Here is a 17,867-nt window from a genome sequence, read left to right as displayed (position 1 = left end):
GGGGAGGAAGGATACGTTGAGCCAAAGTGAGAGAGTGGTAGTTTGTATGTGAACATATATACATTTCCAAATGTAAAATAGATAGCTAGTGGGAAGCAGTCACATAGTCAGGGAGATCAGCTTGGTATTTTGTGACTAGCTGAAGGGTGGGATAAGGAGGGTGGGAAGGAGGGAGACACAAGAGGGAAGAGATATAGGGATATATGTATATGTATAGCTGATTCACTTATTTATAAAGCAGAAACTAACGCACCATTGTAAAGTAATTATACTCCAATAAAAACGTTAAAATAAATTCAGGAATGAAAGAGGGATATTACTACTGACTTTATGGAAATAAAAATAATTATAATGGAGTTCTATGAGCAACTGTATGCCAACACAATAGCTGACTTAGACGAAATGGACAAATTATTAAAGCAATACAAACTCCCAAAACTGACTCAAGAAGACATCTAATTGATCTATAACAAGTAAAGAGATTGAATAAGTAACCAAAATAACTTGCCACAAGGAAAAGTCCAGGATTCGATGGTTTTACTGGAGAATTCTACCAAACATTTAAAGAATTAACATCAATTCTTCAAAAGCTGTTTCATAAAATAGGAGGGAATATTTCCTAACTCATATCTTGAGTATTTCTGTGATACCAAAGGTAAACAAAGATATCAGAGAGAAATAAAATTATAGCCCAATATTTTATGAATATAGATGCAAAAATCTTCAGCAAGATATTAGCAAATTGAATCCAGAAAAATATAAAAGATTATACACTGTCACCAAGTTAGCTTTATTGTAGGAATGCAGTGTTAATTAGACCTCTGAAAATCAAGTAGTGTAATACACCACATCACTAGAATAAAGGACCAAAACCACATGATCATCTCAGTGCACATAGAAAAGCCAATTGAAAAATTAAACACTCCTTCATAATAAAACCACACAACAAACTAAGAATACAAGAGAATTTCCTCAGTCAGATAACGGACATCTATGAAAAACTCATGGCTAATATTGCACTTACTGGTGAAAGATTGTATGTTAATCCACTAAAATCAGAAACAAAAGAAGGATGTCTATTATCACTTCATCTTTTCAACATTGTACTAGAGGTTCTAGTGAGGGTAATTAGGCAAAAAGAAATAAAAGGCCTCCAGATTGTGGAGGGAGACACAAGACGGAGGAGATATGGGGATATTTGTATATGTAAAGATGTTAAATAAATAAAATTAAAAAGAAAAAAAGAAAAGAAATTAAACTATCTTTCTTTGCAGATGACATGATCTTACATGTAGAAAATTCCAAGAAATCCACTAAAAATCTACTAGTACTAATAAATGAGTTCAGCAATGTTGCAAGATACATGATCAATATATAAAAAATTATATTTCCATAAAGAAGCAAGAACAAGCAAAATGAAATTAATAAAAACAATTCAATTTACAATAGCATCAAAAACACTTAGGAATACTTAAAAGCAATGCAAAACTTATACTCTGAAAACTAACACTGTTGAAATTAAAGAGGACCTAAATAAATGGAACAACAACTCATGTTCATGGACCTAAGACTTAATAATGTTAAGGTGTCAGTATTCTCTAATTGGTCTACAGATTCAACACAGCCCTATCAAAATCTCAGCTGACTTCTTTGCAGAAATTGAAAAGTTGATCCTAAAGTTCACATGGAAATTCAAGGGACCTAGAAGAGCCAAAATCATCCTGAAAAAGAAGAACAAAGTTGGAGGACTCACATTTCCCAATTTCAAAACTTAATTTAAAAAAACTATAGTAATAAAGACAGTGTTGTACTGGCATAAGGATATATATATATATCCTTATATATATCTATAAAGCTTATATATATATAAACCATTGAAACAGGACTGAAAACTCAGACATAAACTCTGTAACTTATGGTCAACTGATTTTCATCAAGGCTGCCAAAACAAGTCAGTGGTAGAAAGAAGTCGTTTCAACAAATGGTGCTGGAACAACTGAATATCCACATGCAGAGAATGCAGTTGGACTCCTACCTCACATCATATGCAAAAATTAACTCAAAATGAGTCAAAGACCTAAATGTAAGAGCTAAAACTATAAAAGTCTTAGAAGAAGAAAACCTAGGCATAAATTTTTGTGACCTTGGATTAGACAATGGCTTCAGGGACATGACACCTAACACAAACAACAATAGAAAAAATAAGTAAATTGGACTTCATTAAAATTAAGAACTTTTGTGCTTCAAAAGATACTCTCAAGAAAGTGAAAAGATAGCTCACAGAATGGGAATAAATATCTGCAAACCATATATTTGACAAGAGTCTAGTTCCCAGAATACAAAAAGGAAAAATCAACCCAAATAAAAAGACAAATAACCCAGTTTAAAAACGAGCAAAGAATCTGAATAGACTTTTCTCCAAAGAAGATATACAAATGGCCAATAAGTACATGAAAAGATGCTCAACATCATTAGGCATTAATAAAATGCAAATGGGACTCACAGTGATATATCATTTCATACACACTTAGGATGGCTATAATTTTAAAAATGTTAGTGAGGATATAGAGAAATTAGAATGCTCATATGTTGCTTTTGGGAATGTAAAATGTGAAGCCACTTTGAAAACCAGTTTAGCAGTTCCTCAAAACATTATAGATAGAATTACCAGAGGACTCAGCATTTCCACTCCTAGGTATATATTCAAGAGAAATGAAAACATATGTGCACAAAAAAACTTGTGAAAGAATGTTCATGACAGCATTACTCATAATAGCCAAAACAGAAACAAACCAAATTTCCATCAATTCATGAATGGGTAAGCAAAATGTGGTGTATCTATATAATGCAATATTATTCAGCTATATAAAGGAATGAAGTATCTACACATGCTACAACATAGGTTAACTTTGAAAATGTTATGCCCAATGGAAGAAGCCAGATACAAAATGCCACATATTGTATGATTCCATGAATGTGAAATGTCCAGAATAGGCAAAACTATGGAAACAATAAGTAGATTTTAGTGGCTGCCAGTGACTGAGGGGAGAGGGGAATCTGGAACGACACTAAAGGGTATGGGGTTTCTTTGGGGGGTGATGAAATGTTCTGGAATTAGTAATGATGGTATACAACCATGCAAATATACTAAAAACCAATAAGTTGTACACTTTAAAATGGTGAGTTTTATGGTATGTGAATTACATCTCTATCAAAAACATTTTTCTTATACCAATCAGAATGGCCATCATTAAAAAGTCTACACATAATAAATGCTGGAGAGGATATGGAGAAAAAGGAAACCTCCTATACTGTTGGTGGGAATGTAAATTGGTGCAACTACTGTGGAGAACAGTATGGAGGTTCTTTACAAAGTTAAAAATAGAGTTACCATATCATCCTGTAATCCCACTCTTGGGCATATATCCAGAGAAAAATCTAATTTGAAAATATACATGCATTCCAATGTTCATAGCAACACTATTTACAATAGCCAAGACATGGAAGCAACCTAAATGTCCATCAGCAGATGAATGAATAAAGAAGATGTGGTACATATATACAATCGAATATTACTCTGCCATAGAAAAGAATGAAATAATGCCATTTGCAGCAACATGGATAAACTTAGAGATTATCATGTTAAGTGAAGTAAGTCAGACAGAGAAAGACAAATATCATATGATATCACTTATAAGTGGAATCTTAAAAATGATACAAATGAATTATTTACAAAACAGAAATAGACGCACAAACATAGAAAACAAACATGGTTACCAAAGGGGATAGCAGGGGTGAGGGGGAGAGATAAATTAGGAGTTTGGGATTAACATATACAAACATATATAAAACAGATAAACAACAAGGGCCTACTGTATAGCACAGGGAACTATATTCAATATCTTGTAATAACCTATAATGGAAAAGAATCTGAAAAAGAATACATACGCTGAATCACTTTGCTGTACAGTTGAAACTAAAACTAACACAACATTGTAAATTAACTTACTTCAATAAAAATGGTTAAAACCATTTTTAAAAAGTGTAAGAAAGATATACCAGGCAAATATAAAGCTAAATAAAGCAAATATATATACATATATATTAATATCAGGAAAAAAATTGTAGGACAAAATGATACTAGATTACCAGAAATAATTTCCTTACACATTGATAAATATTCAATATACCAGAAATATATAGCAATTCTAAATTTGGAACTATTTACAAAGCTTCAAAATTGACATAGGTCAGGGGAAGATGGCGGAAGAGTAAGACGCAGAGATCACCTTCCTCCCAACAGATACACCAGAAATAAATCTACACGTAGAACAACTCCTAGAGAACACCTACTGCATAGTGACAGAAGACCTCAGACCTCCCAAAAGGCAAAAAAACTCCCCACGTACCTGGGTAGGGCAAAAGAAAAAACAGAGACAAAAGAATAGGGACGGGACCGGCACCAGTGGGAGGGAGCTGTGAAGGAGGAAAGGTTTCCACACACTAGGAAGCCCCTTCGCGGGCAGAGACTGCGGGTGGTGGAGGGGGGAGCTTCGAGGCCGCGGAGAAGAGCACAGCAACAGGGGTGCGGAGGGCAAAGCGGAGAGATTCCCGCACAGAGGATCAGTGCCGACCGGCACTCACCAGCCCGAGAGGCTTGTCTGCTTACCAGCCGGGGTGGGCAGGGCTGCGAGCTGAGGCTCGGACTTTGGTCGGAGCGCAGGGAAAGGACTGGGGTTGGCTGCGTGAACACAGCCTGAAGGGGTTAGTGCACCACGGGTAGCCGGGAGGGAGTCTGGGAAAAGGTCTGGAGCTGCCGAAGAGACAAGAGACTTTTTCTTCCCTCTTTGTTTCCTGGTGCGTGAGGAGAGGGGATTAAAAGCGCTGCTTAAAGGAACTCCAGAGATGGGCGCGACCCACGGCTAAAAGCGCGGACCCCAGAGACGGGCGGGAGACGCTAAGGCTGATGCTGCCGCCACCAAGGGGCCTGTGTGCGAGCACAGGTCACTATCCACACCCCTCTTCCGGGGAGCCTGTGCAGCCTGCCACTGCCAGGTTCCTGGGATCCAGGGACAACTTCCCCGGGAGAACGCACAGCGGGCCTCAGGCTGGTGCAACGTCATGCCCGCCTCTGCCGCCGCAGGCTTGCCCTGCACACCGCGCCCCTCCCTCCCCCTAGCCTGAGTGAGCCAGAGCCCCTGAATCAGCAGCTCCTTTAACCCCGTCCTCTCTGAGCAAAAAACAGACGCCCTCCAGCGACCTAAACGCAGAGGCAGGGCCAAATCCAAAGCTGAGCCCCTGGGAGCTGTGAGAACAAAGAAGAGAAAGGGAAATCTCTCCCAGCAGCCTCAGAAGCAGCGGATTAAAGCTCCACAATCAACTTGATGTACCCTGCAACTGTGGAATACCTGAATAGACAACGAATCATCCCAAATTGAGGAGGTGGACTTTGAGAGCAAGATCTATGATTTTTTCCCCTTTTACTCTTTTTGTGAGTGTGTGTGCTTCTGTGTGAGATTTTGTCTGTATAGCTTTGCTTCCACCATTTGCCCTAGGGTTCTATCTGTCCGTTTTTTTAAAAATGTTTTTTCTTAATAATTAATTTTAATAACTTTATTTTACTTTATTTTCTTTCTTTCTTTCTTTCTTTCTTTCTTTCTTTCTTTCTTTCTTTCTTTCTTTCTTTCTTTCTTCCTTTCCTTCCTTCCTTCCTTCCTTCCTTTCCTCCTGTAGACAACGAAACATCCCAAATTGAGGTGGTGGACTTTGAGAGCAAGATTTATGATTTTTTCCCCTTTTCCTCTTTTTGTGAGTCTGTATGTGTATACTTCTGTGTGAGATTTTGTCTGTATAGCTTTGCTTCCACCATTTGTCCTAAGGTTCTATCCGTCCTTTTTTTAAAATTTTTTTCTTAATAATTATTTTTAAATTTAATAACTTTATTATAATTTACTTTATTTTATTTTACTTTATCTTCTTTCTTTCTTTCTTTTTTCCTTCCTTCCCTACTTCCTTCCCTCCTTCCTTCCTCCTACTGTCCGTCCCTCCCTCCCTCCCTCCTTTCTTTCTTTCTTCCCTTCTTTCCTTCTCTCCTTCTTTTCTTCTTTCTTTCTTTCTTTCTTCTTTCCTTCCTTCCTACCTTCCTTCCTTTCTTTCTTTCTTTCTTTCTTTCTTTCTTTCTTTCTTCCTACTTCTACTAATTCTTTCTCTCTACTTTTTCTCCCTTTTATTCTGAGCCTTGTGGATGAAAGGCTCTTGGTACTGCAGCCAGGGGTCAGTGTTGTGCCTCTGAGGTGGGAGAGCCAACTTCAGAACACTGGTCCACAAAACACATCCCAGCTCCACATAATATCAAACGGCAAAAATCTCCCAGAGATCTCCATCTCAACGCCAGCACCCAACTTCACTCAACGACCAGCAAGCTACAGTGCTGGACAGTCTATGACAAACAACTAGAAAGACAGGAACACACCCCACCCAGTACCAGAGAGGTTGCCTAAAATCATAATAAGTCCACAGACACCCCAAAACATACCACCAGACGTGGACCTGCCCACCAGAGAGACAAGAAACAGCCTCATCCACCAGAACACAGGCACTAGTCTCCTCCACCAGGAAGCCTACACAAAACACTGAACCAACCTTAGCCACTGGGGACAGGCATCAAAAACAATGGAAACTACGAACCTGCAGCCTGCAAAAAGGAGACCCCAAACACACTAAGATAAGCAAAATGAGAAGACAAAAAACACACAGCAGATGAAGGAGCAATATAAAAACGCACCAGACCTAACAAATGAAGAGGAAATAGGCAGTTTACCTGAAAAGGAATTCAGAATAATGATAGTAAAGATGATCCAAAATCTTGGAAATAGAATAGACAAAATGCAAGAAACATTTAACAAGTACCTAGAAGAACTAAAGATGAAACAAACAATGATGAACAACACAATAAATGAAATGAAAAATACTCTAGATGGGATCAATAGCAGAATAACTGAGGCAGAAGAATGGATAAGTGACCTGGAAGATAAAATAGTGGAAATAGCTACTGCAGAGCAGAATAAAGAAAAAAGAATGAAAAGAACTGAGGACAGTCTCAGAGACCTCTGGGACAACACTAAACGCACCAACATTCGAATTATAGGGGTTCCAGAAGAAGAAGAGAAAAAGAAAGGGACTGAGGAAATATTTGGAGAGATTATAGTTGAAAACTTCCCTAATATGGGAAAGGAAATAGTTAACCAAGTCCAGGAAGCACAGAGAGTCCCATACAGGATATATCCAAGGAGAAATACGCAAAGACACGTATGAATCAAACTGTCAAAAATTAAATACAAAGAAAGCATATTAAAAGCAGCAAGGGAAAAACAACAAATAACACACAAGGGAATCCCCATAAGGTTAACAGCTGATCGCTCAGCAGAAACTCTGCAAGACAGAAGGGAGTGGCAAGACATACTGAAAGTGATGAAGGAGAAAAACCTGCAACCAAGATTACTCTACCCAGCAAGGATCTCATTCAGATTTGGTGGAGAAATTAAAACGTTTACAGACAAGCAAAACATGAGAGAGTTCAGCACCACTAAACCAGCTTTACAACAAATGCCAAAGGAACTTCTCCAGGCAAGGAACACAAGAGACGGAAAAGACCTACAATAATGAACCGAAAACAATTTAGGAAATGGGAATAAGAACATACATATCGATAATTACCTTAAATGTAAATGCACTAAATGCTCCCACCAAAAGACATAGATTGGCTGAATGGATACAAAAACAAGACCCATATATATGCTGTCTACAAGAGACCCACTTCAGACCTAGAGACACATACAGACTGAAAGTAAGGGGATGGAAAAAGATATTCCATGCAAATGGAAACCAAAAGAAAGCTGGAGAAGCAATTCTCATATCAGACACAATACTTTAAAATAAAGACTATTAGAAGAGACAAAGAAGGACACTACATAATGATCAAGGGATCGATCCAAGAACAAGATATAACAACTGTAAATATGTATGCACCCAACATAGGAGCACCTCAATACATAAGGCAAATACTAACAGCCATAAAAGGGGCAATTGACAGTAACACATTCATAGTAGGGGACTTTAACACCCCACTTTCACCCATGGACAGATCATGCAAAATGAAAATAAATAAGGAAACACAAGCTTTAAATGATACCTTAAACAAGATGGACTTAATTGATATTTATAGGACATTCCATCCAAAAACAACAGAATACACATTTTTCTCAAATGCTCATGGAACATTCTCCAGGATAGATCATATCTTGGGTCACAAATCAAGCCTTGGTAAATTTAAGAAAATTGAAATTGTATCAAGTATCTTTTACGACCACAACGCTATGAGACTAGATATCAATTACAGGAAAAGATCTGTAAAAAATACAAACACATGGAAGCTAAACAATACACCACTTAATAACGAAGTGATCACTGAAGAAATCAAAGAGGAAATCAAAAAATACCTAGAAACAAAGGACAATGGAGACACGATGACCCAAAACCTATGGGATTCATCAAAAGCAGTTCTAAGAGGGCTTCCCTGGTGGCGCAGTGGTTGAGAGTCCGCCTGCCGATGCAGGGGAATACGGGTTCGTGCCCTGGTCTGGGAAGATCTCACATGCCGCGGAGCAGCTAGACCCGCGAGCCATGGCCACTGAGCTTGCGTGTCCAGAGCCTGTGCTGTGCAACAGGAGAGGCCACAGCAGTGAGAGGCCTGCATACTGCAAAAAAAAAAAAAAAAAAAAAAAAAAAAAAAAAAAAAAAAGCAGTTCTAGGAGGGAAGTTTATAGCAATACAAGCCTACCTTAAGAAATAGGAAACATCTCGAATAAACAACCTAACCTTGCACCTAAAGCAATTAGAGAAAGAAGAACAAAAAAAACCCCAAAGTCAGCAGAAGGAAAGAATTCATAAAAATCATATCAGAAATAAATGAAAAAGAAATGAAGGAAACAATAGCAAAGATCAATAAAACTAAAAGCTGGTTCTTTGAGAAGATAAACAAAAGAGATAAACCATTAGCCAGACACATCAAGAAAAAAAGGAAGAAGACTCAAATCAATAGAATTATAAATTAAAAAGGAGAAGTAACAACTGACACTGCAGAAATACAAAAGATCATGAGAGATTACTACAAGCAACTATATGCCAATAAAATGGACTACCTGGAAGAAATGGACAAATTCTTAGAAATGCACAACCTGCCAATACTGAATCAGGAAGAAATAGAAAATAGGAACAGACCAATCACAAGCACTGAAATTGAAACTGTGATTAAAAATCTTCCAACCAACAAATGCCCAGGACCAGATGGCTTCACAGGTGAATTCTATCAAACATTTAGAGAAGAGCTAACACCTATCCTTCTCAAACTATTCCAAAATACAGCAGAGGGAGGAACACTCCCAAATTCCTTCTGCAAGGCCACCATCACCTTGATACCAAAACCAGACAAAGACGTCGCAAAGAAAGAAAACTACAGGTCAATATCACTGATGAACATAGATGCAAAAATCCTCAACAAAATACTAGCAAACAGAATCCAACAGCACATTAAAAGGATCATACACCATGATCAAGTGGGGTTTATTCCAGGAATGCAAGGATTCTTCAATATACGCAAATCAATCAATGTGATAAACCATATTAACAAATTGAAGGAGAAAAACCATATGATCATCTCAATAGATACAGGGAAAGCTTTTGACAAAATTCAACACCCATTTATGATAAAAACCCTTCAGAAAGTAGGCATAGAGGGAACTTTCCTCAACATAATAAAGGCCATATATGACAAACCCACAGCCAACATCATCCTCAAAGGTGAAAAACTGAAAGCATTTCCACGAAGATCAGGAACAAGACAAGGTTGCCCACTCTCACCACTCTTATTCAATATAGTTTTGGAAGTTTTAGCTGCAGCAATCAGAGAAGAAAAGGAAATAAAAGGAATCCAAATTGGAAAAGAAGAAGTAAAGCTGTCACTGTTTGCAGATGACATGATACTATATATAGAGAATCCTAAAGATGCTACCAGAAAACTACTAGAGCTAATCAATGAATTTGGTAAAATAGCAGGATACAAAATGAATGCACAGAAATCTCTGGCATTCCTATACACTAAGGATGAAAAATCTGAAAGGGAAATCAAGAAAACACTCCCATTTACCATTGCAACAAAAAGAATAAAATATCTAGGAATAAACCTACCTAAGGAGACAAAAGACCTGTATGCAGAAAATTATAAGACACTGGTGAAAGAAATTAAAGATGATACAAATAGATGGAGAGATATACCATGTTCTTGGATTGGAAGAATCAACCTTCTGAAAATGACTCTACTACCCAAAGCAATCTATAGATTCAATGCAATCCCTATCAAACTACCACTGGCATTTTTCACAGAACTAGAACAAAAAATTTCACAATTTGTATGGAAACACAAAAGACCCCGAATAGCCAAAGCAATCTTGAGAACGAAAAACAGAGCTGGAGGAATCAGGCTCCCTGACTTCAGACTATACTACAAAGCTACAGTAATCAAGACAGTATGGTACAGGCACAAAAACAGAAAGATAGATCAGTGGAACAGGATAGAAAGCCCAGAGAAAAACCCACGCACATATGATCACCTTTTCTTTGATAAAGGAGGAAGGAATGTACAGTGGAGAAAGGACAGCCTCTTCAATAAGTGGTGCTGGGAAAACTGGACAGGTACATGTAAAAGTATGAGATTAGATCACTCCCTAACACCATACACAAAAATAAGTTCAAAATGGATTAAAGACCTAAATGTAAGACCAGAAACTATCAAACTCTTAGAGGAAAACATAGGCAGAACACTCTATGACATAAATCACAGCAAGATCCTTTCTGACCCACCTCCTAGAGAAATGGAAATAAAAACAAAAATAAACAAATGGGACCTAATGAAACTTCAAAGCTTTTGCACAGCAAAGGAAACCATAAACAAGATCAAAAGACAACTCTCAGAATGGGAGAAAATATTTGCTTATGAAGCAACTGACAAAGGATTAATTTCCAAAATTTACAAGCAGTTCATGCAGCTCAATAACAAAAAAAATACAACCCAGTCCAAAAATGGGCAGAAGACCTAAATAGACATTTCTCCAAAGAAGATATACAGACTGCCAACAAACACATGAAAGAATGCTCAACATCATTAATCATTAGAGAAATGAAAATCAAAACTACAATGAGATATCATCTCACACCAGTCAGAATGGCCATCATCAAAAAATCTAGAAACAATAAATGCTGGAGAGGGTGTGGAGAAAAGGGAATACTCTAGCACTGCTGGTGGGAATGTGAATTGGTACAGCCACTATGGAGAACAGTATGGAGGTTCCTTAAAAAACTACAAATAGAACTACCATATGACCCAGCAATCCCACTATTGGACATATACCCTGAGAAAACCATAATTCAAAAAGAGTCATGTACCAAAATGTTCATTTCAGCTCTATTTATAATAGCTTGGAGATGGAAACAACCTAAGTGCCCATCAGCGGATGAATGGATAAAGAAGATGTGACACATATATACAATGGAATATTACTCAGCCATACAAAGAAACAAAATTGAGCTATTTGTAATGAGGTGGATAGACCTAGAGTCTGTCATACAGAGTGAAGTAAGTCAGAAAGAAAAAGACAAATACCGTATGCTAACACATATATATGGAGTTTAAGAAAAAAAAATGTCATGAAGAACCTAGGGGTAAGACAGGGATAAAGACACAGACCTACTGGAGAACGGATTTGAGGATATGGGGAGGGGGAAGGGTGAGCTGTGACAGGGCGAGAGAGAGGCATGGACATTTATACACTAACAAACTTAAGGTAGATAGCTAGTGGGAAGCATGGTGCTTTGTGACCGCCTGGAGGGGTGGGATAGGGAGGGTGGGAGGGAGGGAGATGCAAGAGTGGAGAGATATGGGAACATATTTATATGTATAACTGATTCACTTGTTATAAAGCAGAAACTAACACACCATTGTAAAGCAATTATACCCCAATAAAGATTTTTTTAAAAATTGACATAGTTACAAGGAGACATTAACAAATTTTCCATATCAACAAGCAGACAACATTCTGGAAGAATATAGAGCATTTGAGCCAGATTAACAAAGATGACTTAATTGAAGTATATAGTACTCTGAACCCAGTTGTAAAATGTGCATTTTTTTCAAGTTCTCATGGAATTTTTACCAAAAATTATCACACGTTTGTCCATAAAGCAAATCTCGATAGATTTCAAACAATTGAAATCTTACAAAGTTTGTTCTCTAAGGAGAATGGAATTAAATTGGAAATGGCAAGGGCACTGATCTGTCAAAACAGAAGCTGGCCCAAGGGCTTGGCACCAATTGGTAGAGGCCTCCTTCTGTGTTAGGCATTAACCCTTTAGTTGCTGGATGATAATCTGTAGGTCTTAGCAGTCCTGGGAAAGGGACTGAGGTGGCCAGGGCTACTGGGTAAGTGATGGAGAAACTAAGAAAGCCTGGAGCAGTGCGTATTTACCAAATGGTCTGGAAATAGTTTTAAAATTCATATGTCCATACAATTGTGCATCTGTGGAATATCAGCCCTGTTTAGTAGGCCAATTATACAGTCAGATGCTTATATTCAAAAGGAAGAAAGTCTGAAAATTAATAAGCTGTGCATCCAACTCGAGAAATTAAAAAAAGAACAACAGAATAAATCCAAGTAAAGTGAAAAGAAAAGAATAATGATAAGGAAAATAGCTAAATAAAAAGTAAAGGACATCACAGAAAGAATCAGAAAGCCAAAAGTTAACTATTTTAAAAAACTTATAAAAGTGACAAACTTTTGGCAAGATTGATCAAGAGGAAGAAAGAGAAGGTACAAATAAACAAGGTTAAGAGGATATAAATGCAACAGAGATTTTTAAAAATATGGAGATAAGAAGTTTATGCAAATAAATTTGAAAAATGACATGAAATAGAAAAATTCCTAGAAAACCGTAATTTAACAACACTGACAAGAAGAAATAGCAAACTGGAATGATTCTATAGCTATTTAAAAGGCTGTATCCATTAAAATTTTTCTTACAAAGAAGACACCAAGCCCGGATATTTTTACCTGGAAGTTGTGCTAAATATTTAAAGAACGAATAGTTCCTTGGACAAACTCTGTGAGAAAATAGAATGAAAGGAAATAGTTCCCACTTCATTTTATGACACAAAAGTCAAACAGGGACCTGGAACTATGAGAATGGAAAATGTACAGGTCACTCTCATTCATAAACAAAATGCCAAATTCCTGAACAAAATATTAATGAACTAAATCCAGCAGTTTTTATTTATCCTATGATTGCAAGATAAGTTCCAAACAAGAAAAACCTCTAATGTAATTCACATTAACAGATTAAAATAGAAAATCAACCTGTCATCTCAGTGGATACAGAAGGCATGTTTATAAAATTCAACATTTACTCATCTTTAAAATATCCTAATATATAAGTAGGACTACATAAAATTAAAAACTTCTGTATAGCAGAGGAAACAACAAAATGAAAGCCAACCTGTGGAATGGTAGAAAATGTTTGCAAACCTTATATCTGATAAAGAGTTAATATCCAAAATATATAGGGAAATACTACAACCCAACAGCCAAAAAACCAAATACCTACTTTAAAAATGGGCAAGAACCTGAATAGATATTTCTATAAGGAAGACATACAGATGGACAACAGGTATATGAAAAGATGTTCAACATCATCAATTATCAAGGAAATGCAAATCAAAACCACAGTGAGATATCATCTTACACTAGTTAGGATGGCTATCCTAAAAAAATGAAATACAACTGTTGACAAGGATGTGGAAATAAAGGGAAATCTCATACATTGTTGGTGGGAATGTTAATCGGTGTTGCTATGGAAAGCAGTATGGTGAATCCTCCAAATGTTAAAAAGAGAACTACTATGTGATCCAGCAATCTCCTTTCTGGGTATATATCCAAAGAAATTGAAATCAGTATCTCAGAGAGATACCTACACTCTCATATTCACAGCAGCATTATTCACAATGGTCAAGATATGGAAGTAACCTAAGTGCCCACTGGTGAATGAATGGATAAAGGAAATGTACATATACATGCATATATGTAATGCAATATTATTCAGGCTTTAAAAAGAAAGAAATCCTGCCATTTGCAACACCATGGATGAAACTGGAGAATATTATACTAAGTGATGTAAACCAAGAACAGAATGAAAAATACTGCTTGATACCACATATGTTTAGGATCTAAAAATGTCAAACTCATAAAAGCAAAAAATAGAATGGTGGTTGCTAAGGGCTAGGATGGGGCAGGGGAAATGAGAAGGTATTAGTCAAATGGTACAAAGTTTTGTTTTTGCAAGAAAAATACATCTTAGAAATCTACTGTACAGCATAGTGCCTACAGTTAATAATATTGTACACATTAAAAATTGCTAAGAAGGTAAATCTTTTGTTAAATAATTATTATTGGCTAATAATAATAGTAAATAAAGTAGATAGGAGTAAAAAAAAGTCCTATTGGCAAACTAAGAACAAACTGGAACTTTCTTAACCTGTTAATGGTATCTACAAAAAAAATTATAGCAAACTTACTCAATGGTGAAACTTTAAAAGCATTACCTTTAAAATTAGGTTCAACATAAACATGCACAATACTAACATTTCTATTTGACGTTGGTGTGCATGTATCAAAGGTAGGAGGTCCTAGCAGTGCAGTAATATAAGAAAAGAGATTTTAAAAAATAAGGATTGGAAGGGAAAAAAGAAAACTGTCATTTACATATAAATTATCAAAATTAATAAGAAAGTTTATCAGGTTTGCTAGTTGCAAATGCAATATACGAAAAAACCACAATTATGTTTGTACTCATTAGCAATAAATTGGTATAAAATGTAATTTTCTAAAAAGGTATACAATAGCAACAAAAATAAGCAAAAAAAGTCTTATACTGATGTATAAGCCCTTTTAACTTTTAAAACTTCACTCAAATAACATCGAAAAAGTCTAAATAGAGAGGCACACCATGTTTACAGAAGACTCGATATCACAAAATGTTAATTCTCCTTAAATTGATATACAGATTGACTGTAATTCCAATCAAAATCCCAAAAGGTGTGTGTGTGTGTGTGTGTGTGTGTGTGTGTGTGTGTGTGTGTGTAACTTGAAAAAGTGATTCCAAAATTTATGGGGACAAAAATCCTCATTGCATAATTGTTCATAACCCAAAACGAAACTACCTAAAGGTACATCAATAGTAAGATGGATAAGTAAATCATGGGATATTCACAAAATGTAATATTACACAGCAAGGAGAATAAACCAACTGCATGCAACAATATTATACATGGCACAAAAAAAACATAACACTGAATGCGAAAAACCAAGTCACAGATGAATATACAAGCTGTTCAAGCACTTTACACACGTTAATGCATTTAATCCTCAAAACCGTCATTAAGTGATTGTGTGCATCCCCTCCCCCACTGCCCACTGTGGGGGTGGGCAGGTCTTCTAGAGAGAATGCTCCGAGCAGGAGGTAATTCAGATCTTTCTGGGGTAAATAACCTGGCCTCCTCAGCAAGGGAGGTGAGGCAGACATTGCCCAGGGCACTAGCTAAGTTTATTATATCTGCGGTCTGACATAATTCAGTCAATCACTAATGAGTTACTGTCTTGTATACACAGAGCCCCATGCTTGGCTATGGTGAGTGGTAGAGTGGAAGTAGCACAGAGCGACCATTTACTGAGTATCTGCTATGTGCCAGGCTTCGGGCTTGATGCTGGGGATATGATGGGCAAAAAGACCACACACCCACCTTCTTGTTTAAATAATCATAATAATAATAATAAGATTTATTGAGTATTTACTATGCACCGGACATTCTTCTAAGCATTTTATATGCTTTAGTTCTCTAATCTTCACAACACTATTACTAACTTCTTTTGACAGGTGAGGAAATGGAAGGACAGGTAAGTTAAGAGAATTGTCCAAGGTCACAGAGGCAGGAGGTGGCAGAGCTGGGACTCAAAGCTAGGCAGTCTGAATCACTGAATCACCTCAACAACATGGGGAAGTAGGTATTAATTCTGTCTTCCAGCTGAGGAAAGACGGGCTCAGAAATAAAGTGAGCACATATTTATTTTGCACCCTCTATATGACAAACACTATAATAGGTGATTTATATCTATTATTTCTCCAATCTGAAAGACAGAGTTCCCAGGAATATAAGGGTCCTAACAATGGAGGACCCAGGTATGCAGAGAGTGGCTTGCCTGCTTGCCAGCTAAACCCAACAGCCCCTTAGAAAGGACAGAGTGGCTTGGTGAGTGAGGGTGGGGTGTAATTCTCAGTCTCATCCAGGCTCCTAGATCACCAGATGAGAGATTGAAACTGCTGGTGGAGAGGAGGAGGAAGAAGAACAGGAGGTTGGTTTTTACCCCTCTCCCTCTATCCACAGCCTCCATTCTACATAGTATATTTAACATTCTACATCTTCCTGGATCCTCCCCTCACTAGCCCTGAGCCTGGACCTCCTCTAGCATTAGCATAGTGGAAGCTTGGTCAGTTGGTCCTTGAGATGTCTGGGTCCCACACTCCACAGCTGTCTTATCTCTGCACACCTTATGGCTCCTCAGGCCAACATTCTTGGGCTGGCAGCACCTTGATCCACAACTGTACACTGTTATCTATTGGAAATGGTATAGTCTACTTAAAAAATATATTTTACAGGTTTTGTTTGCTTCCCCTTTGAACCTGCTCTTTCTTAAATTTTCAAAGTGAACATTACACCAGCAGGCTTTCCCTGAATGTCTTCTCCCTCAACTCCCCAGAGCAGCAAAAGTGTCCATATGTGCCAAGAAGGCAATGCAGGAGACAGGACACCCAGCCTTTCCCAACCCAGTCAGAGGCTTATTAGAAGAGGCCTGAGAAAGGGGAGGAGCAAAACTGACCAATGATACGGTACTGTTGTGTACCCATCACCTGTCCTCTGAGAAACAATGCCAGGAACCATCACCTTATTTCACCCAAGCACTATCAGGCAGTACTAATTTCCAGACACTTCACTGATGTCGCCAAAATAAAACATTTAGGCTAACATTGAACTAGAAACATCAAATTTCCAATAAGAAGTATTCCAAACAAGCTCTGGTGAAGAAAGAAAAAAATTCCTAGTCAAAAATCCCTCTGATTATGATGGTCTTTATATAATCCTCATTCTTTCTCTGTCTTCATCTCTCTCTTTCTATCTTTCTTTCTCTACCTTTTTGACATTAGCCTCTTGTTATCTATCCTACAGCTATTTCATCCAGCTGCTCATCTATTCCAACTTTCAGGTTGGGGTGGGGGTGGTTGGGGGGAATATCCTTTGCTCTTCTACATCCACTCTACCACCACCACCTTGAAGCCCACGGAAGCAAACCCCACTTACAGCCCCTCCTGCGTTGCAGCCTGCTGTTGCCACCGTTGTGTGGAATCCAGATCTTCTGCAATCTGGTTTGGGTGAGTTCTCCCATCTCTCGAGACATCCTAGGCGTCGCAGCTAATGACACCACTGTCCTCAAGGTACCGGGCCTCACTTTGTCTTATTAGCTGTCTCTTCTGTTGCTGTGGTCACAGCAGGTGGTGGACAGAGTTGGGACAAGGAGGTGTGCTGGGGTTCTGAGCTCTCTAGCAGCCTGCCTCCAGCCCCTCTCCTGTCTCCTAGTCATTGCCTGACTTGTCTGCCTCTGCTCCTGTATGTACCAGTGGGGGCTTGGGTGCAGAGGAGAGGTTGGACAGAG

The 17,867-nt window shown here is 37.8% G+C and overlaps 1 protein-coding gene across 2 annotated transcripts in view; it reads right to left on the bottom strand.

Annotated features, from left to right (window-relative positions):
• Positions 1–17,627, bottom strand: part of PFKFB1 (6-phosphofructo-2-kinase/fructose-2,6-biphosphatase 1) — a gene marked incomplete at its 5' end in the record, with an annotated part of 81,480 nt that extends 63,853 nt beyond the window's left edge. Inside the window, one exon of one of the 2 annotated variants that reach the window (XM_079911595.1) lies at positions 17,516–17,627. In XM_079911595.1, the coding sequence (XP_079767721.1) occupies positions 17,516–17,612 (97 nt within the window). The remainder of the gene's footprint in view (positions 1–17,515) is intronic. The other variant, XM_079911596.1, reaches the window with a different exon arrangement.
• Positions 17,628–17,867: the final 240 nt, after the last annotated feature.

This window comes from Stenella coeruleoalba, assembly GCF_951394435.1.
Source record: "Stenella coeruleoalba genome assembly, chromosome: X".
Classification (NCBI taxonomy): Eukaryota; Metazoa; Chordata; class Mammalia; order Artiodactyla; family Delphinidae; genus Stenella; species Stenella coeruleoalba.
The sequence above is the reverse complement of the archived record's forward strand: the minus strand, read 5'-3'. Positions and strand labels throughout refer to the sequence as shown.